Source organism: Pan troglodytes, chromosome 20 (genome assembly GCF_028858775.2).
Source record: "Pan troglodytes isolate AG18354 chromosome 20, NHGRI_mPanTro3-v2.0_pri, whole genome shotgun sequence".
NCBI lineage: Eukaryota > Metazoa > Chordata > Mammalia > Primates > Hominidae > Pan > Pan troglodytes.
Window position 1 is genome coordinate 59,157,207 of NC_072418.2, and position 24,252 is coordinate 59,181,458.

Here is a 24,252-nt window from a genome sequence, read left to right on the forward strand (position 1 = left end):
TAGTAGAAATGCGGTTTCACCACGTTACCCAAGCTGGTCTCGAATTCCTGACCTCAAGTCATCCGCCCATCTGGGCCTCCCAAAGAGCTGGGATTACAGGTGTGAGCCACTGCGCCTGGCCTCCCCTATTGTTAACATGGTACGTTAGTATGGCACATTTGCCACAAGCGATGAACTGACTGGATATATTGCCGTGATCTAAGGCCCATACCTTATTGAGGCCTCCTTAGTGTTTACACAATGCCCTCCTCTTCCTTCCTCCCCATCCAGGACGCCACATTGCCTTGAGTTGTCACGTCTCCCTAGGATCCTCTTGGTGACAATTTCTCAGATTTTACTTGTTTGGGATCACCTGAGAATGTGCATTTTAGGTGGTGCTGATGCTGCTGGTCTTGGGAGAACATTTTATGGATGAGCTGACAGGCAGAGTCCTGCAGTCTGCAGAGGTCTGGAAAGGTCCCTTCCCGAATAGGCTGGATTCATTTATTAAAGGCCACTTTTGTAAGACTTTGGTTCTTGTCATCTTAATTTAAAGGAAATTAATCAAGAGACCCACAGCAGAGAGATGCATCATAGAGTAACTATTGCAAAGGAAATAGAGTATTTTGAAAGTTAAGGGCAGAATAGACAGGACATCCTGGGAGCAAGGATTCAGGGCCAGCTGCTCCTGAGGATGAGACAGCAAAGACCCGCTCGAGGGAGACTCCCCTTTATGGGAGTCTCGGATCATTACACAAGGGGGTGGGAAGAGGTGTTACTAGTAAGCATGTTCTGGGTGGTCCCCTGGGCACACAGGTGCAGTAGCTGTGCACACATCTCTTTGGCATCTTAAGTCTCCACCCAGGGGTGTGTTTTTTACTATTATAACGAGCAAAGGGTCAGTTTGTGAACAGGTAAAATCAAAATGCTCATGTTCTCTACAGGGAAAACTCCCTTTTGCAGATGGTTTTGTGTGAATGAACTCAATTAGAAAGTGAAGGCTGGGGCTGACTGTGTTGGCTGTACGGTCCCCATGGGTGCTGCGTTTGGAGGACATGGTCACCTTCTTGACTACCTATCCTGCCTCACCCAGGTCCGTTTAGGAGAAAGAGTCCTTGAGGTAGAAACCTGAATCCGCCATCAAATGTATACAGACTCCCATTTAATTCAAGAAGTGGATGTTTGGTGGGTAGTGGTTCTCCGTTTAGATATTGGGTCCAACATCCTTCTCCAGACACAGAAAATGTGTTGATGATACCACCTGCCCACTTAATTTAAATCATGTTTCTCTATGATCCATTAACCACATCCGACATTTCTTTAGAGCTTCATTTCCCAATTTTCTTACATGTTGGACTCACTTGAGGTGTTTTTTCAATATTTTTTTAAAAAGCAATGCCTGGGGTCCAGCCCCAAGGTAATGATGTGATTGGTTGAGGATGTGGCCCCTGTGTTGAGAGTTTATAAAACTCCTCAGGTGATCAAATGTGTGGCTGAGTCTGGCAGGTCGGTTTTCTGATTGTCTGGTCACTCCAATTCCTGTTCTCTCATGGGGATCAGTGAGTTCATTTCCACGGAGAGTCATGCACCTCCATTCCCAGTCTAAAGAAGGTAGACTCCACAGCTGGCTCCCACCCACCCTGCACGGGGGTCCCTCCCACTGTGGCTGGCTGCATGCACCACTCCAGGGACTGCCCCTCATGGCTCTGGGCACATGTGGCACTGGGTGGCCTTTGCACTGCTGCTCCTTATCCACCTATGTGCTCTGAGCCAAGAGCTTGATTTACCTGATGTGACAGTGAAAACAGGATACCCACTGCAACCTCAAAAAAGCCCAGTGCGGCCGGGCGCAGTGGCTCATGCCTGTAATCCTAGCATTTTGGGAGGCCGAGGTGGGCGGATCACCTGAGGTCAGGAGTTTGAGACCAGACTGGCCAACATGGTGAAACCCCGTTTCTACTAAAAATGAAAATTAGCTGAGCATGGTGGTGCATGCCTGTAATCCCAGCATTGCATTCCAGCCTCGGTGACAGGGCAAGACTCAGTCTCAAAAAAAGCGCCATGCTAGGGATGACTGAATTGAATTTAGAAGGTGCCCTTGCTTTCAGAAAAACAACAACCCAACACTGCTTAATCTACCCAACCCGGAGCCAAATCTGCACCAACCAACCTGGCCCACCTGGTGGCTTTTCAGACTCTGACCTTGACGATGGGACATGAGGTGGGGAAGGAGGTGGGAGCACAGCTAGGGAAGAAGGGGCAAGAGACCCACTCCCCTGGCATGATCCCTGGGGTCTTGGAGGCTGGGCCGGTCAACATGGCTGCAGTTATTTCTAGCTTTCTGGATTCCCAGAAAAAAACAGCTGTACTTCAAAGAAAATGCAGAACAAGGTGAGGTCGACGTGGAAAATCATCCCAACATCAGCCAAACGGAACTGGGCTCTGCTAGCCGAGTGCACTCAGGCCAAACACCCACGTGAAGCTTTTACAGTGAGAGAAAGGAAGACATTTATTTGCAGGGCACCAAGCAAGGAGAATCGGGCAGCTAATGTTTAAGACCTGAACTCCCCCCATGGCTTAGGAGTAAGGGGTTTTTTTTTGTTTTTTTGTTTTTTTTGTTTTGTTTTTGAGACGGAGTCTCGCTCTGTCGCCCAGGCTGGAATGCAGTGGCACGATCTCCGCTCACTGCAAGCTCCGCCCCCCGGGTTCATGCCATTGTCCTGCCTCAGCCTCTGAGCAGCTGGGACTACAGGCGCCTGCCACCATGTCCGGCTAATTTTTTTGTATTTTTCGTGGAAACGGGGTTTCACCGTGTTCGCAAGGATGGTCTCGATCGCCTGACCTCGTGATCCTCCCGCCTTGGCTTCCCAAAGTGCTGGGATTACAGGCCTGAGCCACGGCGCCCGGCCAGGAGTAAAGGGTTTTTAAAGGTGAAGAGGCAGAGGTGACAGGCAACGTCATACATAATTACATGAAGGTGGTTATACATTGGTTTTACCTAAAAAAGCAGGTCATCTCCAAGCAGAAGCCCACAGGTGAGAGGCTGAGCATTATCATATCGCTATAACTCAAACAGCAAACCCATTGAGGTAGCCTGACTTGGAACTCTGGGCTGCTAAAAACCATGTGTACATTAAACACATCTGAAACTTCCATGGTAGTATTGATTTTTTAAATTAAAATAAGGTAAGCATTTCATTGTTTTTTTATTATTTCTTGCATTGGTGAGGATGTTTTTTCATGCAAACTAATAAAACAGAAATTAAAAATTAAGCACTTAAACCCATACTAAGCAGTGTTTACCTAGACTGCTCTGGCTTTTCAATGTGGTCATGTTCATTAAAACTTCCCAAGAAGGGAATGATGGTTATATGGCCATGGAGCCATGGTTTTGTTTGTTTGTTTTGTTGCTTTGTGATTTGAACATCTTTCAGGACCACTGTTGCTCCAGGACATATTGAAAAATGTTACTTTTAGGAAATACGCGCCACATTGGAATAGAGACCCTAGAAACACAGAGAGGGGTAGCAATATTATTTCAGTGTATATTGACTCAGTCCAGCCACATGCTAGATAATAACAAAGGCACGCATATGAGCCAGGAAGCTGGGTAATGAAGCATTTATGCCCTGAGTGGTCTTTGGTGTTGGATAAACGTTTCCGTTGATGAATCAGATACTAAGGAACCCACTATGACAGACATCCAGGATGGAAAAATCCCCACTCCTGTTCTTTCTTGCATGAGAGCTGGAGTCTGCGCCCTACCACACATCCATGGATATGCCCAGGATTTGACTTGGGCCTTTGAACTTCTCACAGTAGCTGCTACTCACTTTTTGAGATAATACTCACATTCCTGGGTGCTCAGTCCTGCCTCATCTAAATCACCAGAGACCAAACAAGGAGCAGCCCCGTACCTCTTGAAATGTATTTAATGGGCCGGACACAGTGGCCCACGCCTGTAATCCCAACACTTTGGGAGGCCGAGGCAGGCAGATCACCTGAAGTCGGGAGTTCGAGGCCAGCCTGGCCAGCATGGTGAAACCCTGTCTCTACTAAAAATGCAAAAATTAGCTGGGCATGGTGACAGTCGCCTATAATCCCAACTACTTGGGAAGCTGAGGCAGGAGAATCGCTTGAACTCGGGAGGCAGAGGTTGCAGTGAGCTGAGATCACGCCACTGCACTCCAGCCTGGGTGACAGAATGAGACTCTGTCTCAAAAAAAAAAAAGAAAAGAAAAGAAAAAAGAAATGTATTTTATGCCATAGTGTGTCAGAATAAAGAGAAAGATGAAAAAGAAAAAGAAAAAATTATGAAAAAATTAGTAGGACAAAGTCTGTTCTCATGAAACTTGCAGAATAAAGAAGAACCAGTGTTGAAGCAGGAAAACTGTAGGGCCAGGTTATCTGAGTTTTCCATATTATCTGCTTAATTGAAGTTCAGCTTACCAATCTTAATGAGCGTTTAATGTAAAAAGAGGATAGGCCGGGCATGGTGGCTCACGCCTGTAATCCCAGCACTTTGGGAGGCCGAGGCGGGCGGATCACGAGGTCAGGAATTCGAGACCAGCCTGCCCAACATGGTGAAACCCCATCTCTACTGAAAATACAAAAATCAGCTGGGCATGGTGACACACGCCTGTAATCCCAGGTACTCATGAGGCTGAGGCAGGAGAATCACTTGAACCCTGGAGGCAGAGGTTGCAGTGAGCTGAGATCACGCCATTGCACTTCAGCCTGGGGGACAGAGCGAGACTGTCTCGGAAAAAAAAAAAAAAGATAAAAAGAGGTACAGAGTACAGTCCTTGCCTTCAAGAGGTTTCTGGTCTAATAAATAGACAGCTAGCCCTAGATTATGCGTCTGTTTCCCTGCGGATACATAAGACCCATACCTCTAGCTTGAGGTGGGTGCTCCTGGCATCAAGCTGTATGTGGTGTCATAAAACTTTCTCCAACTGAGGATCTCTAAATCAGGTCCTCAGCTTAGAACTCTCCAGCCTCTGGTAACCTAGGCTGAGGGAGGCAGGAGACTGGGTAAGTTGCAGAGATGTTGGTCAAAGAATACAAAATTTCAGTTAGACAGGAAAAGTGTTTAATAAATCTGTTGTACAACATGGTGACTGCAGCTATTAGCAATGTATTGTATGTTTGAAAATTGCTAACCTAGTAGATTTTTTTTTTTCTTTTTTGAGAGGGAGTCTCACCCTGCTGCCCAGGCTGGAGTGCAATGGCATGATCTCGGCTCACTGCACCCTCTGCTTTCAGGGTTCAAGCCATTCTCCCGCCTCAGCCTCCCGAGTAGCTGAGACTACAGTCACGTGTCACCGTGCCTGGCTACTTTTTGTATTTTTAGTAGATGGGCTTTCACCATATTGGTCAGGCTGGTCTCGAACTCCTGAGCTCATGACCTGCCTGCCTTGGCCTCCCAAAGTGCTGGGATTACAAGCATGAGCCACTGCACCTGGCCTAACATAGTAGATTTTTAAATGTTCTCATCAGGCTGGGCACAGTGGCTCATGCCTGTAATCCCAGCAGTTTGGGAGGCAAAGGCAGGAAGATTGTGTGAGCTCAGGAGTTCCAGATTGGCCTGGCAACATGGCAAAATCCTGTCTCTACAAAAAATACAAAAATTCGCTGGGTGTGTGGTGCACGCCTGTAGTCCCAGCTACTCGGGAGGCTGAGGCAGAAGAATTGCCTGAGCCATGGAGGTCAAGGCTGCAGTGAGCTGTGATGGTGCCACTGGACTCCAGCCAGGGCAACAGAGCCAGACCCTACTGAATAAATAAATGTTCTCATCCTACAAAATAGATAAGTATGTGAGGTCGCACATATGTCAAATTATTTGATTTAGCCATTGCACGTTGTATACATGTATCAAAACATTGTGTTGTACGCCTTGAATATGTACCATTTTTATTTGTAAATTTATAAAGTTAATAATAACAATGACAAAAAGAAAATAATGCCGTCTCTAAGAATGCGTGACCAACCACCATCCTTCCCTCATGGGGATGTGGAGTTTCCCTCGTCTTGGATGCCTAACAGACCTGTCAATCACCACACATCCCAGACCTATCACATCTTTCCCCACCTCACATAAAGGTGGCTCCAGCCCCCTTGATGTGCAATCCACAAGATTTGTGGGGTTATCCTTGATTCCTGCATTTCCCTCACATGACACACTCAGTCTCTCAACAAATCCTATACCTTAATTAATGTGTTTATTGACATGAATTTCACGCGACATAAAATTAACTGTTTTATCAGTACGGTTTAGCGGCATTTGGTGCATTTACACTGCTGTGCAGCAGCTCCTCTAGCTGGTTCCTGTGCCTGCATGTCCAGAGTCCAAGTTCTGACATTTGTACATACTCATGAAGTCATTGCCGTCATCAAGAAGCTGAACATTCCCACCATCCTCCAACACTTCCCCAGGCTCTTCATCATCTGTCCCTCCCACAACTCCATCCCTGGACAACCACTGGTGTTCTCTGTGTCATTACAGATCACTGACAGAATTTCCTTATTTTTGCCTTTTTTTTCTTTTCTCTTTCTTTTTTTTTTTTTTTTTTTTTTTTTTTTGAGACAGTGTCTTGCTCTGTTGCCCGGGCTGGAGTGCAGTGGCACAATCATAGTGCACTGTAGCCTCAACTTCTCAGGCGTAACTGATCCTCCCACATCACCCTCCCAAGTCGCTGGGACCACAGGCACACATCACCATGCTCGGCTAATTGTTTCTATTTTTTTGTAGAGCTGGGGTCTCACTATGTTGCCCAGGCTGATCTTGAACTCCTGGGCTCAAGCGATCTGCCTGCCTGGGCCTCCCAAAAAGTGCTGGGATTACATGCATGAGCCAGTGTGCCCAGCCTAGTGGTAGAATTTTCTAGCGATGGAATCATACCTTATGTACTCCTTTTCTATCTGCCCTCCTTCACCTTCATAATTATTTTGAAATTCACCCATGTTCTTGGGTGTAATCAATGATTCCTTTTTACTGCTGAGCAGTATTCTCAACTTCATTGAATTGTACCCTTTGCATATGTGTGATTTATTGTATATCAACTATGCCTCAGTAAAACTATACGAAAAAGATAAGGGGTTCTTTGTTTTGTTTTGTTTTGTTTTGTTTTGTTTTTGAGATGGAGTCTCACTCTGTCGCCAGGCTGGAGTGCAGCAGCATGATCTCGGCTCACTGCAACCTCTGCCTCCCGGGTTCAAGCAATTCTCCTGCCTCAGCCTCCTGAGTAACTGGGACTACAGGTGCACACCACCATGCCCAGCTAATTTTTGTATTTTTATCAGAGACGGGGTTTCACCACATTGGCCAGGATGGTCTCGATCTCTTGATCTAGTGATCCGCCTGCCTCAGCCACCCAAAGCACTGGGATTATAGGCGTGAGCCACCATGCCTGGCCAGGATTTTCTTAAAACTTAAAAACAAATTCAGCATTTGACCAGTTCTCCCCATTTCAACTTTCAGTATTCATGGTCAAGCCAACAGCCATCAGCCTGGATGACTCTGTTGCCATCCTCACTGAGCTCCTGGTTCCTTCCCTTCCCTTATATGGGCTGTTATCTTTTTTCTCTTTTTTCTTATTTTGTCCTTTTTTTTTTTTTTTTTGAGACAGGGTCTTGCTCTGTCACCCAGGCTTGAGTGCAGTGACACGATCATAACGCCCTGCAGCCTCAACCTCTCAGGCTCAAACAATCCTCCCACCTCAGCCTCCCCAGTAGCTGGGACTACAGGTGTGCACAACCAGGCCTTACAAATTTTTTTTGTGTGTGTATATTTTGTAGAGATGGGGTTTCATCATGTTGCCCAGGCTGGTCTTTAACTCCTGAACCCAAGCTATCCACCTGCCTCAGCTTCTCACAGTGCTGAGATTACAGGCATGAGCCACCGCGGTTGGCTGTATGGGCTATTTTCAAGGCATCTTCTGAGAAAATGCTAAACAGAAGTCAGAAAGCTACTCTATGAAGGCAGAGGCATTCGTTGGAGCTGTGAGTGATGTACCTGCAATGTCTAGATTCTAGTTTTAGGAGTTGGCAGAGTCAGCCCAATTCTATGTGTCAGACCAATTCAATGACTGAAGTAGTGGCAGCTCCACCTACTAGTACAATGGGTCAAGTTTTCACATTTCACTTGTGCCTACAGGATGGGGCCTGGCAGGCTTGAGTTGAGATTTATGCTTGTTTCTATGTAGCTTTGGATCGTTGTGAAAGCCAGGTCCTTTCAATCATTTTGTGCAAACATCATTGTCTGTAAAAACGGTGTCCACGTTTTGTCTTTGAAATGGTCCCCGCCCTCCGCTCGTTATTGTGTTGAGAATGAAATGAGAGGACACGCTTGGCACCTGGAGATGATTGGCTATTACAGCTGTGCGCCATAAGGGCAAATGGTTCCATTGTTTGATGAGCCGTCCTGGCGGTGGGTGGATCCGTCACTTCTAAACAGATAAGGAATGGCTGGAAGGCTCTTGTACCAAACCAGCTTGAAGCAACCTCATTCACACCGAATCCCTCCACGTTTCTTTTCTTTTTTCTTTCTTTCTTTTTTTTTTTTTTTTTTTTTTTTTTTGAGATGGAGTCTCGCTCTGTCGCCCGGGCTGGAGGGCCGTGGCGCGACCTCGGGTCACTGCAAGCTCCGCCCCCCGGGTTCAAGCAATTCTCCTGCCTCAGCCTCCGGAGTAGCCGGGATTACAGGCACCCGCCACCACGCCCGGCTAATTTGTGTATTTTAGTAGAGACAGGGAGGGTTTCACTGTGTTGTCCAGGCTGGTCTTGAACTCCTGAGCTCAGGCAATCCGCCCGCCTCGGCCTCCCAAAGTGATAGGATTACGGGCGTGAGCCACCGTGCCCAGCAAATCCGTCTACTTTTCTTTTTTCTTTCTTTCTTTTCTCCCCCCCCACCTCCCCCCCCGTCAAACAACCAACAGTTTTTTAACACAGAAAGTAAGGCATAATCCAGGGCTTGGACTGTCTTTCAAGAAAACCCCAAACCCGCTGCCAGGAAGTCACAGCCACTAAGCCCCATCCCAGGCCCAGTTGCTCCCAGGAAACACACCACGTGGAGACCCAGCATGACTGCTGACTGATTGCAAGTCCCCAGGAGGGCTTTATTTTTTCTTTTCAACATCCTGTTCTGCAGGTTCCTTGGCTCTTTTTGCCCGTATGCCGAAGAGCCGGGCATTGGGACGGGCCATGCGGAGACTAGCGAAGGCTTTGAAATTCTTCTCCTCAGTGATGACTCCAGCTTTCTCCTTCTAGGCATTCCGGTTGGGCATGACCGGTCCTGTCAGCTGAGCGGCCAGTTTCAGTTCTTCAGCAGAACTGTCTCCCTTCTTGGGGGCCGAGGGCTTCCTGGGGAAGCGGATGCGTTTGGAGCGGGGCTCCTTCAGCCGCTGCACGTTGGCCTGCAGGGACTGCGCCTCCTCGGATCCACAGAAATGCCGGTGTCCGGGCCACCTTCTTTGCGTGCCGGCCACCCTGAGCTCCTCCAGGCGGAGGCCGCGGCCGTGCGCACCTTCGTGTGGTATCGAACCGTGGGGCAGCGCACGACGCGCCGGATGAGCCCCGACGCGGGGCAGGGGCGAGGCGGCGCGCCTTGGCTTGCCCGGCCTGGCGCCTGCGGATCTTCTGGGCCGGCTGGTTGAACCACTTGGCCACGCGCCGCTGCAGTCCTTGTGGAAGCGGGGCTTCGAGATCATGCCATTCCGGCTGGGCGCCGTGGCTGCCTACGGCCCTGCGGCTGCAGACCAGAGGGGAGCCACTGAGGGGAAGGTCCCTGGGCGCGCGCACCCCATCCCCGGCCTCCGCCTCTAGCCTTCCAGCCTGGGCCGGAGGCCGCCCCTAGAGCCCGGGCCCCGGTCCAATGCTGTCTGCGAAGAAGGGGCCCATCCATGCCCGCGTTGGCGGCAGCGCCAGGCCGATGGCGCTGGATGGAGCCCGAAGGCCGAGACCCCAAATCCCTCTGCTTTTCTAAGAAATCGCCCTCCAGTCTTTTTTTTTTTTTTTTTCAGATCTGTAACTTGTTTTCACCCCTGATTTAAAACAATACCACTGTTCTCCCCCAAATTTTCCTTTGATACAGTAGGTGAACAAAATAGATTTTTTTCCCCACAAATATCAGCAGACACTTCTTGGCACCCCACACTGTATTGGCATGGGTGTTAACAGTCCCAGTTCAGATGTGCAGCCTTTCAGGTGGATGCACTGTAACAAGGATGTAAATGCGGAGCCACCCTAAGAATCACATTCAGTCATGGGGTTGCCCTTCCAAGCTGGCAGAAAAGGAACCCGGGCTAGGCACCGTGAACACACACAGTAACTCATGCCTGTAATCCCAGCACTTTGGGAGGCTGAGGCGGGTGGATCACGAGGTCAGGAGATCGAGACCATCCTGGCTAACATGGTGAAACGCCGTCTCTACTAAAAATACAAAAAATTAGCTGGGCGTGGTGGCGGGTGCCTGTAGTCCCAGCTACTCGGGAGGCTGAGGCAGGAGAATGGCATGAACCCGGGAGGCGGAGCTTGCAGTGAGCCGAGATCGCGCCACTGCACTCCAGCCTGGGCGACAGAGCGAGACTCTGTCTCAAAAAAAAAGAAAAAAAAAAAAAAAAAAAAGAAAATCGACCTGCCAGACTCAGCCACACGTTAGATCACCTGCGGAGTTTTATAAACTCTCAACACAGGGGCCACATCCTCAGCCAATCACATCATTACCTTAGGGCTGGACCCCAGGCATTGCTTTTAAAAAAAAATATTAAAAACTCCTCAAGTGACTCCAACACGTAGCCAAATTAGAAAATGAAGCTCTAAAGAAACATTGGATGTCATTAATGGATCATAGAGCACCATGATTGAAATTAAACGGGCAGGTGGTATTATCAACACATTTTCTACGTCTGTGAAGAAGGTTGGACCCAATCACCAAAAGGGAGAACCACCACCCACCCCTACCTCCACTTCTTGAATGAAAGGGGAGTCTATGTACATTTTATGGTGGACTCCAGGTCCCTGCCTCAAAGAATGCTACTCCGAAATGGACCTGGGTGAGGCAGGATAGGCAGTCAAGGAAACGACCACGTCCTCAGGATGCTGCACGCGTGGTGACTGTACAGTCAACACAGTAAGCCTCAGCGTTCACATTGGAATTGAGTTCATTCAAGCAAGGCCATCTCCAGTAGGGTATTTCCACTGTAGTATTTCCACTGTAGAGAGAATGCGCACGTTGATCTTACCCATCCACAAACCGACACATTTCTTGTTATGATAGTAAAAAACACACACCTGGGCGGGCAGTTAAGACGCTAATGAGACGTGTGCACAGCTACTGCACCTGTGTGCCCAAAGGAGCACCCAGAATATGCTTAGTAGTAACACCTCTTCCCATCCCCCTAGGTGTAATCATCCAAGACTCCCATAAAGAGGAGTCTCCCTCAAGCATGTCTTTGCTGTCTCATCCTTGGGAGCAGCCGGCCCTGAATCCTTGCTCCCAGGATGTCCTGTCTATTCTGCACTTAACTTTCAAGATATTATATTTCCTCTGTAATCAATTATTCTATGATGCATCTCTCTGCTGTGGGTCTCTTGATTAAATTCCTTTAAATTAAGATGACAAGAACCAAAGTCTTACAAAAGTAGTCTTTAATAAATGAATCCAGCCTATTTGGGAAGGGACCTTTCCAGACCTCTGCAGATTGCAGGACTCTGCCCGTCAGCTCAATCAGCCATCCATAAAATGTCCTCCCAAGACCAGCAGCATGAGCACCACCTAAAATGTACATTCTCAGGTAATCCCAAACAAGTAAAATCTGAGAAATTGTCACCAAGAGGATCCTAGGGAGACGTGACAACTCAAGGCAATGTGGTGTCTTGGATGGGGAGGAAGGAAGAGGAGGGCATTGTGTAAACACTAAGGAGGCCTCAATAAGGTATGGGCCTTAGATCACGGCAATATATCCAGTCAGTTCATCGCTCCAGTCAGTTCAAAGATGCCATCCTAATGAACCATGTTGGCAATGGGGGAAGCCATGTGGGGCATTAGGGAGCTCTATGGACTTTAGAAAGCTATTCTAAAATGAATTATATATTTTAATGCACACTCTCAGGCCCCATGCCCGATCTGCTCAATCAGAAGCTGAGTCTGGGGCCCACCCACCTGAGGATTAACCACGCCTTCAGGGGATGGTAGTATCACTAAGACCAACTAGTCACCAGAGACTCCCAATGCCTCTGTAGTTCAAGAGTCAAATCGGGAATTTAGAGGTTGCCAAATTTAGGCCACAAAATACACCATCTGGGGCAGGGAGATAAATATGCAGAGCAGAGAGGATTCCGGGGGCAGTGAAAATACCCCCCAGGATACTCCAGTGGTGTATACTCATGAGGCCTTTGTCCAAACCCACAGCATGTACAACACCCAGAGCGAGCCCTAATGAACACCATGGACTCTGGGTGGTGGTGATATGTCCAGGCAGGCTCACTGATGGAACAGGTGCACCGCTCTGCTGGGGATGCTGGGCGGGGAGAGGCTGTGCCGTGTAGGGAGGGAGTCTAGGGGAACTCTGTGCTGTCCACTGAATTTCCCTGTGAACCTAAACAGCTCTGAAAAAGAAAGTCTAGAGCCAGGCGTGGTGGCTCACCCCACACCAGCCTGGGCAACAAGAAATCCCATCACTACAAAAAATTATTTCAAAAATTTGAATATCATAATTATAATAAAGTCTAATAAAAACAATACAGGGCACAGCGGCTCATGCCTGTAATGCCAGCACTTAAGGAGGCCGAGGCAGTTGGATCACTTGTACTTAGGAGTTCAAGACCAGCCTGGGCAACATGTCAAAATTCCATCTCTACAAAAACCACAAAAATTAGCCAAGTTGGTGGCGTGCTCCTGTAGTCTCGGCTGCTCGGGAGGCTTAGACAGGAGGATTGCTTGAGCCTGGAAGGTCGCGGCTGCAGTGAGCGGTGATTATGCCACTGAACCTCAGCCTGCGTGACAGAGGGAGATGCCATCTCAAAAAAAAAAAAAAAAAAAGAAAAAAGAAAACGAAAACTCTACAGGATACCCAATAAAAGCTGAGTTTCAGATAAATAACAAATAATTTAGAACACGCTGATACTAAAGAAAATTGTTTATCTGAAACTCAAATTTCATCAGGCATTATGTATTTTATATGGCCACCCTCCTTGGACAACTGTACTTTACAGCAAAACAGTGGGTAACCCCATGTCAATCAGGAAACTCAGTTTTTCGTTATACAATATTGAAAACTAATAAGATGATCGTTTATTGGAAGAACAGCAACACAAACCAAAATAAACCTATAAGAAAACAATGGACATAATGAAACAGAAAACAAAGCTCAGTGGGGAGGACACATATTTACTCAAACATCCTGGCAATTCATATCTAGGGCACTCCCTCTGTGTGTCAGGCGCCCTTGCATGTGTCAAATGTCATCTGATAACATTGATGAAAAATATCATTCACTTCTTCTTGGTGCAGAAGGCATAGACCAGATTATGCAATCACTGAGAAGTAGCTTCTGGATGTGTTTTCTGGTGGCGTCTTAACAATTTCAGCCGACTGAAGGCTCTTGGACACTTGGAACATTTGTAGGGTTTCTCTCCGGAGTGGATGCGCTGGTGCTCCTTCAGGCTCCCCCTGTAGGTGAAAACTTTCTTGCAGTCTTTACATTCGAAGGGCTTCTCCCCTGTGTGGCTTCTCTTGTGACACTTCAAGTAGGACTTCTGGGTGAACTGCTTCTGGCAGACGTCACACGTGTAGGGCCTCTCGCCAGTGTGGGTTCGCTGGTGAAACTGGAGGCTAATAAGCTGCATGAAGCGCTTCCCACAGAGATTACATTGAAAGAGTCTCTCGCCTGTGTGTGATCTCTTGTGGATGACTAGCTTGGAATTACACGTAAACCTCTTCTCGCACACGTCACATGCAAAGGGCGGCAGTGCCTTGGCTTCTTGGCCATCCGGGTGACTGACTGGGCTCGCAGGGCCTGGGGAATGAATTGAATTCATCCCAGCTTGTCCCGGGGATTCTCTGTTGCCCACAGGTATGGCTTCTCCTTGAGGCTCTTCTTGGGAAATGGAGGAGGCATCTGGTTTGCTTCTTTTGGGACTGCTCAGATTCAGAGCGTCTCCTCTGTTCCCGCTGTGAGTCGAAGCTTCTCTCTCCACAACGCAGGCAGGTGTGTCAGCATACACATTTTCCACAGAGGCTATTTTTGGGGGGTCCTTCCCCTCCTTTGCTCTCACCAGATCTGCTGGAAGAAGGGATTCCACACACACAGTTAATAAAGCGCATTTTCAATACACCAAACTCATTGCAACCAAACACTGATGTTGGCTGACAACTTCCGCTCAAGCTCAAGCCTAAGACATTGGACTGTAGGTCTCTGGAAAGTAGAGGATGGGGAGGCTTTGACAGCTGAGTGCCAACTCCCCCAGGGGATGATAATGCTGGGCCCCCAGCCCCGCACCCCAGAAGAGAGGGACTAACCCCTGTGGATCCAAGTCTTCATACTCACTGGGACTCTTTGGAAGCTGAGGCTCTGGGGATGTCAGTCCTGGGTTCTCTTCCCTGTTTTCCTTCAGATCCTTCTCCAAGGTCTGCTTGGGTCTCGGAGACTTTGGGTCACCTGTTACGTCAATACTTTTGTGTAGCAGAAAGTCCTCTCCCTGAAGAGGAAAAACCAAGAGTAATGACTGCTGTGTCCAAACTGGTAGAAGCAGGGACACATCTGTCCCCTTCTGATTGGATGCACCAACTCTTCTAATGACACAGGTGTGGAAATACGTGCAGACTTCCCCTGGACCACCCCATCACCCCACGTAAACATCACCATCTCATTTCTGTGTCTGTCCCTAATCTGCACCCTCCATATTCCAAATCAGCTCCTGTGCCTGGTGGTTTTCACTGTTTGGTTCTCTGAGCATATTTCTCCCCGCCGTGCCAACGTCTCCCTGCCCCTGACGCTGGAAGGAGCATGACTCTAGTCGAGGCCCCTCAGCTGTGGCACGACTGGCATTGGGGCTGCATCACCCTGCTGGAGAAGGCGCTCCTGTGCAGAGCAGAGACCCCACCTCCACCCTCTAGATGCTATTAACACCCCACCATCCCCTACAATGACACACAAAAGCATCTCCAGACATGGCCATGTGTCCAGAAAGGCAGAATCACCCCAGTTGAGAAACACTCCTCAAATTAAGAAATTGACAATCTGTAGAAAATGGTTTCCTTGCTGAATTATTACATTAAATGTCTTTGAGGAAACTGGCTACGGGGAAGGAGGAATCTTCATTCATCTGTGCAAACTGCCTCCCTCATTTCACTGAGACCATTTCTTACGCCCCACCCTAAATGCTAAAAGCTCTCATGGTGGAGAGAAAAGTAGATGAGGCTTCCCTCTCTGTGATGGCTCAGGAATGAATGTTTGGGGATGTATCATGTCCATGGGGAATGGCTCTAATCTTGTCCTGTGTCAAATCTCTCAATCAGTCCAGCGGCCACACGATTTCCTCCTGTTCCTTCTCCCACCTCTGCCCAGACACCAAGGCCTCACACACTCACCTGCCTCCTGGACAATGCAGGGACCCTGGGCAGGATCTGCAGCTCTTGGCGGGCCTGGCCTTCCCCTGGACGCATCTGGTTCACCGAGGAGGCCCGTTGGCTGGACACGTCTTTCAGATCATCTCTGACACTGGAGGGGGCTTCAGCCATCTCGATATCTGAGTCCTGCACAATATATTCCTTTCCGTGGAAGGTGACCACAGACTGTAGAGAGAAAAAAGACAATCAGACTCACTATGAGAACCTGAAAGTAGCTCTCATATTCCCTGGGTCCTGCCATAATGCTCACACTTTACTGTAATTAATGTTCAAATCTGCCTTCCCAATAGAGAGTCAGCTCTGTGGACACAGCAATCCTGTCTGAATTTTTTCCTCTCTAGACTCCAGCACCTGCCTGCGCCTGGAATATTCTAGTTAAGTACCTAAACATGGGTCCTTTAGATGAAATAGTCTCTAAACCAAAGAGAAGACAAGGAGAAATATTCTGGATGAATCCAACTCAATTGGCCGATGGCAGCTCACCTTGTATTAGAACTTAGGGGCTCATCTGGGGACCTGCAGGCAGATCCCCGCATCTCTGATACCAACCACTTTCCCTGCCTCAGGATGGGACTTCTGGGCCCCCCTTCGGTTCACTCTAATGCCTCCTTCCCTACATTCCATCAGGCCTAATATTTCACCAATGTCTTTCTTTCATGTTTGCCTCACACAGTGTGTGGGTCCCTGTACCCCCTCTGCCTGTCCATCTCCTACACCAGGAACTTGCCGTCTCAGCACAGCTGATATTTGAATCTGGATGATTATTTGTCATGATGGGTTGTCCTGAGCATTAGAGAATGCTTAGCAGCATCTCCTGTCCTCCCCCTTGTGACAACAAAAACTGTCCCCGGACACTGCCATGTGTCCCTGACGGGCAAACTCTCCTCTACTTGGAAGCCCTGACCTGGAGCAGCCCCTCGGGTCCTCTCGAGTCCAGCTGCACCATGCAGCCCCCATCCCAGCTCCCCTTCCCTGCACCAATCACGAGGGTCCCACTCACCCATTTCTTGGGTCTTCTGTTATTTCGTAGCAGGTCCTCCAGGTCTTTGCAGCTCTGCACACCGTTCATCATGACTAAGACCTGGAGCTCCTGGGGCATGGAGATCATGAACTGCTCCATCACCAGCATGTCCAGGATCTGCTCTTTGGTGTGGAGGTCGGGCCTCAGCCACAGATGGCACAGCTCAGTGAGTTTCCTCAGAGCCTGGATGGGGTCTGACTCCTTCGGGCAGCTGAACATCCTGAAGTTCACGTGAGAAATCTCAGGGTCCACGTCGTGATTTCCAAGTTGAGTTTCTGAGGATGCCATAGACCGTGGCAGCTCCAACCCAGGTCTGTTGCAGGATTCTCCTAGACTCCATGAGGATGTGCAATTTGCAGCCATATCTAGTGGAGAATTTTTTAATCAGTCTCTGAGAAAGCTCTTCCAGTAGCTGGTATCTAATTGATACCTATCTACACAGGCTTCCTCTGGTTTTCCTCAGTAATAGATTCACTGTTCGTTCAGAAGTCTGGGGGGGAAAAAGTATGAGCCTCATTAGTTTAAGTTACTACTCCATCCACCCCTCCCTTCAAAATCCCTCATCCTGGATGCCACTTCTTCAGCAGCATTGAATTCAGCACAGTGGAAATCTTCCAGTGTCTATACCTGACTACATACTCTGGTTTAAGATCTTAATGACCCCTGGATTCTGATCTCTAGGAAATCACTGTGCAGAGGCTGAATCAGTTTTCCTGTCAATTGGAACAACATTGTTCTTGACTATAAATTAAATAAGATAGTTAGGTGAAGCTCTGAAAATGTGATGCAACAATAAAGTAAGCCCTTTATGTTTCCCCATCAGGACAAGATCCAAGGCAAAGCCCTTAGTCATAATTATACAAAAGGATAGAGAAAAAGAGTTAGAATGTAATATTTTCCCCAACACATATTCTTGTTAACTCCAGAACATTTACTTGCTCCAGGGAAGGGACAGCATTAAAGAATCCTATGAGGATTGAGCACCTACACAGATATTTTGTTATTTTGGTAAAATGTACATTCATAAATTTTATCATTTTTACTCTCTTCAAGTTGACGATTTTATAGGACTAAGACATGCACCATGTTGTACAACCATTACCACTGTCTAGTTCCAGAATTATCTCATCAACCCAAAAGCAACCCCATCCCCATCAGTGATCACCCCCTGCCCACCCACCCCAGCCCCTAGCAATCACTAATCTACCTTCTGTCTCTAAGGGTTTCTGTATTCCTAATCTCATCTCAGAAAATGGATTTAAAGTCTAGTGCTCTTTGATATTTTAAAGAAGTGGGTTGATACAATAATAAGATTTTTAAAAATTAATTCCTAAACCTAGCTTCATTAGGCAGGAGCCACTGAGTGATACTCTCCAGGCATCAATTATCGTCCAAGTTCAACAGCTATGAGAACACAGCCCTGCTTTCCTAGACACAGGTGGGGGAAGCAACCTGAAGGTCTGCAGAGGGGAGAAAAAACTGGCAGGAGGGTCTCAGGAAAGATCACTGGAAGCCTGGAGGGCGAGTGCCCCACACTTCCTGGAAGGACTCTGAGCAAGTGCAGAACAGAGAGACAGCCAGGGAGATAATCGGCAGAGGCGGGAGACAACCCAGAGGAGGAGACAATATTTACACACCACACATCTCACGGGGCTTCTGTGCAAAACATAAGCAACTCAAACTCCTCCAGAGCGAGAAAACACATAACCCACTAGAAGGGCTTAAGGCGCCCGTGTGGACACCTCAGATGAAGACATGTGAATGGCCAGCAGGTCTAGGAAAAGGTGCTCATTATCACTCATCATCAGGGACACGCAAATCCAAACCACAAGGCACCCCTCACGCCTGCTAGAGTGGCTGTTCCCAAAAAGACACATGGAACGAGTGTTGGTGAGGATTCGGGGGAAAGGGGTCCTCTGCGCCCTGTGCTGGGATGTAAATTAGAGCAGCCGATATGGGAGACAGCAGAGAAGCTCCTCAGAAAATTGAAAGTCCAACAACTGCATGATCCGGCAACCCCGCTCCGGGACAGGTACACAGAGGAAAGGAAATCAGGACATGGACTCCAAAACAGTGAAACTCTGGAGGGATAGAGGGAGGGAAGGTTGAAAAACTACCTATCGGGTACTCTCCTCACATCCTGGGTGATGGGTAGAGTCATACCTCAAACCTCAGCATCACTCAATATACTCATGCAACAAATCTGCACAGGTACCCACCGAATCTAAAACACAAGTTCAAATTATAAAAAAAAATTTAAAAGGAAGTAAATAACATAAATAATAATTAAAAACCCAGTGGAACTCATAGTAGTAGTGAGTAGAATAGTTACCAGGGCTCAGGTAGGGGTTGGGAAGATATAGGTCAAAGAGTACAAATTTCAGTTGAAGAAATCAATTCAAAAGAGCAATTGTCCAACATGGTGACTTCAGTTCATAACAATGTATTGTATACTTGGAAACTGCTTTAAAAAAAATTAGATTTCAAGTATTCTCAAAACCAAAAATGGTTAGTACATGAGGTAGGGCATATGAATATTAGCTCAATTTAGCCATTTAACAATGTTTGTAATACTACAAAGCATATTATGCTGTATGCCATAAATATATACAATTTTTAGTTTTCAATTAGAAGCAAATTAATTTTTATTGAAAAAGCACACAGATATGATAGAGAAAAGGGAGCCTGAAATTCTGGAATTAAAAGTGGTTTTGCCAGAGGGCGCCTGCTGCTGCTCAGGAGGCAGAGGCGGAGGTGGGAGGATCACTTGAGCCCAAGTGTTTGATAACAGCCTGGGCAACATAATGAGATCCTGTCTCTAAAAAAGAAAGTGGTTTCATGTTCCTAGAAATCACTTTGTATTTGATCTTAGTTCATTCCCCGTTAAAGTAAGAAACAAGACACAGGAAAAAATAAAGGCAGATACAGGAGTTAGTATTCAATTCTGGGAGTATATACCACACGGGTCACCCAGGTAGGGACACTTAGCTCAGATTCTCATTGGCCTAGTAGGTTGATGCTCATTCATCAATGATTTGATTTCACCCTGTGCAAAGGGAAAATCCAGCAATGCTTTTTAAAAAGGGTGTGTGGCAGGCAAAGTGGCTCGGCCTGTAATTGTAACAGGTTGGAAGACCGACATGGGAACATGCTAGAGCCCAGGAGTTCAGGACCAGCCTGAACAATATACCGAGACCCCATCTCTGCAAAAAAAAATTAAAAATTTATCCAGTCGTTGTGGCATATGCCTGTAGTCCCAGCTACTCGGGAGGCGGAGGCGGGCGGATCGCTTGAGCCCAGGAATTCCAGGCTAGTCTGGAATTCAAGCGAGACCCTGTCTCTAAAATAAAATAAAACATAACCTAAGCTTGATAAGAAAGTTAGTATTATTCCTAGTTTACAGAAGCGTTACATAAGGAGTCAGAGTTAATCATGGGGTGCAAAGGAGACCCGCTGCCTTCACAAAGTCTCCGAGAAAACGCAAGAAAAAATAAACCCAAACTTTCTGAAACCAACCCCCGACATGCCAGCTCCTAAACCCGACAGACATCCCCGCTGGACACTTACCTCCTTCTTGGCTTTTGCCTCCAACTCCTTGGTCTGGGATGCGCTCTCCAACCGGCCTGGAGCTGAACTGCGTCTATTTATGGAGAAGCCGGACTCCAGGCCCCGTTTCCGGTTCCCTGCGCCGCCCCGTGATTGGTTTAGGGCCATAGAGTCCATTTTACGTAATCGGCGTTGATTATGTTTCCCACTGAAACCCCGCCCACAGGAAATTAATGTAATAAACATGCCTACTGTGCAAATATTTCCCGCTCTACTGAGTTGTCATACTGCTGAAGTATTTGGAGGCCTCAGAAAATATAGATTTGCGAGTTTTAAGCATTTTGGGTCCCCTCATGCCACAGACAGTAATATCCTAACAAGTAAAGAACATGTTAAGAGCTGGTGGATTAGTATCAAACCAGTGATTTGATCTAGTTTGAGCAAAGCTCTCACATATGAATGTCAAGATACTGGAAAAAAGAGACAGTCTTTGTTGATACATAATGAATATTGGTGATAATTTTTTACTGGAAAAAAGAGACAGTCTTTGTTGATACATAATGAATATTGGTGATAATTTTTTACTGGAAAAAAGAGACAGTCTTTGTTGATACATAATGAATATTGGTGATAATTTTTTACTGGAAAAAAGAGACAGTCTTTGTTGATACATAATGAATATTGGTGATAATTTTTTACTTTAAAAAAGAGACAGTCTTTGTTGATACATAATGAATACTGGTGATAATTTTTTATTTTTTAAAAAGAATATTGGAGTTGACATGGGAAAGCTTTGTTTGAACTAGACTAAATCAGTGGTTTGATATCAGCCAACCTACCCTTATATAAAAACAGTGGGAACCAGAGAAAGGCACATGGTCCCCACTCTGCATTCACTCCAGGACAGTGCCAGGGTGGTTTATAGATACATTGAGGGTCCTACGGGGTTCCCTAGTTCTCAGCCCCCTCAGTTAGGGCTCTCAAGCACGAAAAGCCTTAACGGTGGGTGTGAATTTTACTGTGTGGATCATGGAGTTAATGTGGAATGATAATTAAGTGCTAGGCAGGATTAGATTACAATTTGGGAAGTTCATGCCATCAGTTGGATGACACTAATCCATTCAAGTAGTGACTCATTCATTTTAATTTCAGAGGAAACCTTCTCGTCTAACCTTTAGGACAAATTGGAGGGCTGTTAATTTTACACTGATTCTGGTTTAAATCCTTGGAAAATCTTAAGCCGCTTCACTCTGGGAACTTCAAATTTCTTGGGAGTAGAACTTTCCTGATGTGTTGTTTTTAAGATGAAGTAAGACTATGTCAGTAAAGTGCTCAATACAAGGTTCATTTTGCCAAGAAATTGTAACAATTATTTTCTGAGGCATGTTCTCATACTTTGTTACATTTTTTCTTGTTTACCACTGAGGTGTTGACTCTAACTCAACTCTAACAAATGAGTTAGAGTTAAGAATGGAATTATTCACTGGAATTAACTGGGAGCTGCCTAAGCCACTCTCTGGCTACCCAATTCCCGATTCCCCTAAATCCTCCCCTCTGTAAACTCATAGTCTTATTTCTGTGAAGCTGCCATTGGTATTTTGGAAAAGACCGCATCGAATCTGCTGATGTCTATTAATAGTATGGTCTTTTTCACATTCTATGAACATGGCTTTCCATTTTTGGCGGTTTTTTTCGTTTTTTTTTTCATTAGCACTTAATAGTTTTTCTTGTGGAAATCTTTCACCTCCCTGGTTAAATTTATTACCAGGTTTTTAGGGGTCCTTTTGCTATTGTAAATGGGATTGCTTTCTTGGTTTTTGTTCCACTAGCTTGTTGGTGTATAAAAACAATACTGATTTTTGCACGTTGACTTCGTATCCTGTAGTTTTACTGAATTCCTTTATCAGTTCTGTTTTACTGGTGGAGGTTTCAGGAGTTTTTATAGATGATAACATGTTGTTGGCAAAGAGAGACAATTCGACTTCCTCCTTCTGAATTTGGATGCCCTTTATTCCTTGCTCTGGCTAAGACTTTCCCAACACATTATTATTATATTATTATTATTATTTTGAGACAAAGTGTCGCTCTGTCACCCAGGCTCACTGCAACCTCTGCCTCCTGGGTTCGAGCAATTATTTGCCTCAGCCTCCCAAGTAGCTGGGATTTCAGGCACGCGCCACCATGCCCGGTGAATTTTTCTATACTTAATAGAAATGGGGTTTTACCATCTTGCCCAGGCTGGTCTTGAACTCCTGACCTCGTGATCCACCCGCCTCGGCCTCCCAAAGTGCCGGAATTACAGGCATGAGCCACCATACCCGGCCCCAACATATTATTATTAACAAAGGTCACCAGGGTGAAGTTTGGAAACAGGTATACATTGTGATGCAATCGTCAGAACCAAGCTAGTTAACATCTCCATCACCTCACATAGATACCATGTTCTTTCCTTCTTATTATTTATTTAACTCTTGGGCTCAAGCAATCCTGCTTCAGCCTCCCTAGCAGCTGGGGTTACAGGCACGAGCCACATCTGGCTTTCTTTTTATTTCTTGATGTGTGTGTGTGTGTGTGTGTGTGTGTTGGAAACATTTAAGATACACCCTCTGAGCAAATTTCAAGTATACAGTACAGATGCTCCTCGACTTACAATGAAGTTACATCCTGATAAACCCTATTGTGAATGTAAAATATAGAAAACAAAAATGCATTTACTATTAGGTCACTTACTGAACATCAGCACTTAGCCTAGCCTACCTTCGACGTGCTCAGAACATTTACATTCCCCTGCAGTCAGGCAAAATCATTCACAGGAAACCTATTTTATAATAGAGCACTGAATATCTCATGTCGTTTATTGAACATTGTACTGAAAGTGACAATCAGAATGGTGTGTGAATACTCCTCAGTAACGTACACAGCTGAAAGCAGAACTTTGAGATCAGACTGGCAACATGGCAAAACCCGGTCTCTACAAAAAACACGAAAGTTCACTGGGCATTATGGTGCAAGCCTGTAGTCCCAGCTACCTGGGAGTCTGAGGCAGAAGAATTGCTTGAGCCTGGGAGGTCAAGGTTGCAGTGAGCTGTGATCACGCCACTGCACTCCAGCCAGGGCAACAGAGCCAGACCCTTTCTCAAAAAATAAATGAATACATAAATGTTCCCCTCATACAAAAAAGATAAGTATGCAAGTCACTCATATGTCAAATATTAGATTTAGCATTGCACGTTGTATATATGTATCAAAACATTATGTTGTACACCAAAAATGTGTATGTACCATTTTTATTTGTAAATTTATAAAGTTAATAATAACATCTAAAAGAAAATAAAGTTTCTCTAAGAATGTGTGACCAACCACCATCCTTCCCTCATGGGGATGTGGAGTTTCCCTCGTCTTGGATGCCTAACAGACCTGTCAATCACCACACATCCCAGACCGACCACATCTTTCCCCACCTCACATAAAGGTGGCTCCAGCCTCCTTGATGTGCAATCCACAAGATTTGTGGGGTTATCCTTGATTCCTGCATTTCCCTCACATGACACACTCAGTCTCTCAACAAATCCTATACCTTAATTAATGTGTTTATTGACATGAATTTCACGTGACATAAAATTAACTGTTTTATCAGTACAGTTTAGCGGCATTTGGTGCATTTACACTGCTGTGCAGCAGCTCCTCTAGCTGGTTCCTGTGCCTGCATGTCCAGAGTCCAAGTTCTGACATTTGTACATACTCATGAAGTCATTGCCGTCATCAAGAAGCTGAACATTCCCACCATCCTCCAACACTTCCCCAGGCTCTTCATCATCTGTCCCTCCCACAACTCCATCCCTGGACAACCACTGGTGTTCTCTGTGTCATTACAGATCACGGACAGAATTTTCTTTTTTCTTTCTTTCTTTTTTTTTTTTTGAGACAGTGTCTTGCTCTGTTGCCCAGGCTGCAGTGTGCAGTGCAGTGGTATGATCACGGCTCACTGCAGCCTCAACTTCTCAGCCTTAAGTGAACCTCCTACCTCAGCCCCTCCAGGTAGCTGGGACCACTATGTCCGGCTAATTTTTTCTACTTT

At 46.4% G+C, this 24,252-nt stretch overlaps 1 protein-coding gene and 1 pseudogene across 29 annotated transcripts in view; both read right to left on the bottom strand.

Moving 5' to 3' along the window:
• Window positions 1–9,060: 9,060 nt before the first annotated feature.
• LOC739053 (large ribosomal subunit protein eL13-like) lies at window positions 9,061–10,974 on the bottom strand (annotated as a pseudogene).
• A 2,273-nt stretch (window positions 10,975–13,247) lies between these two features.
• The window catches only part of ZSCAN5A (zinc finger and SCAN domain containing 5A), a 91,867-nt gene continuing 80,862 nt past the window's right edge, over window positions 13,248–24,252 (bottom strand). For 6 of the 29 annotated variants that reach the window (XM_054672509.2, XM_054672512.2, XM_054672511.2 and 3 more), the window contains 4 exons: window positions 16,608–17,118; window positions 15,569–15,772; window positions 14,526–14,676; window positions 13,248–14,261 (listed from right to left, as the gene is read on the bottom strand). In XM_054672509.2, coding sequence (XP_054528484.1) covers window positions 13,513–14,261; window positions 14,526–14,676; window positions 15,569–15,772; window positions 16,608–16,991 — 1,488 coding nt within the window. In that variant the 5' untranslated portion in view covers window positions 16,992–17,118 and the 3' untranslated portion in view covers window positions 13,248–13,512. 29 annotated transcript variants of the gene reach the window in all.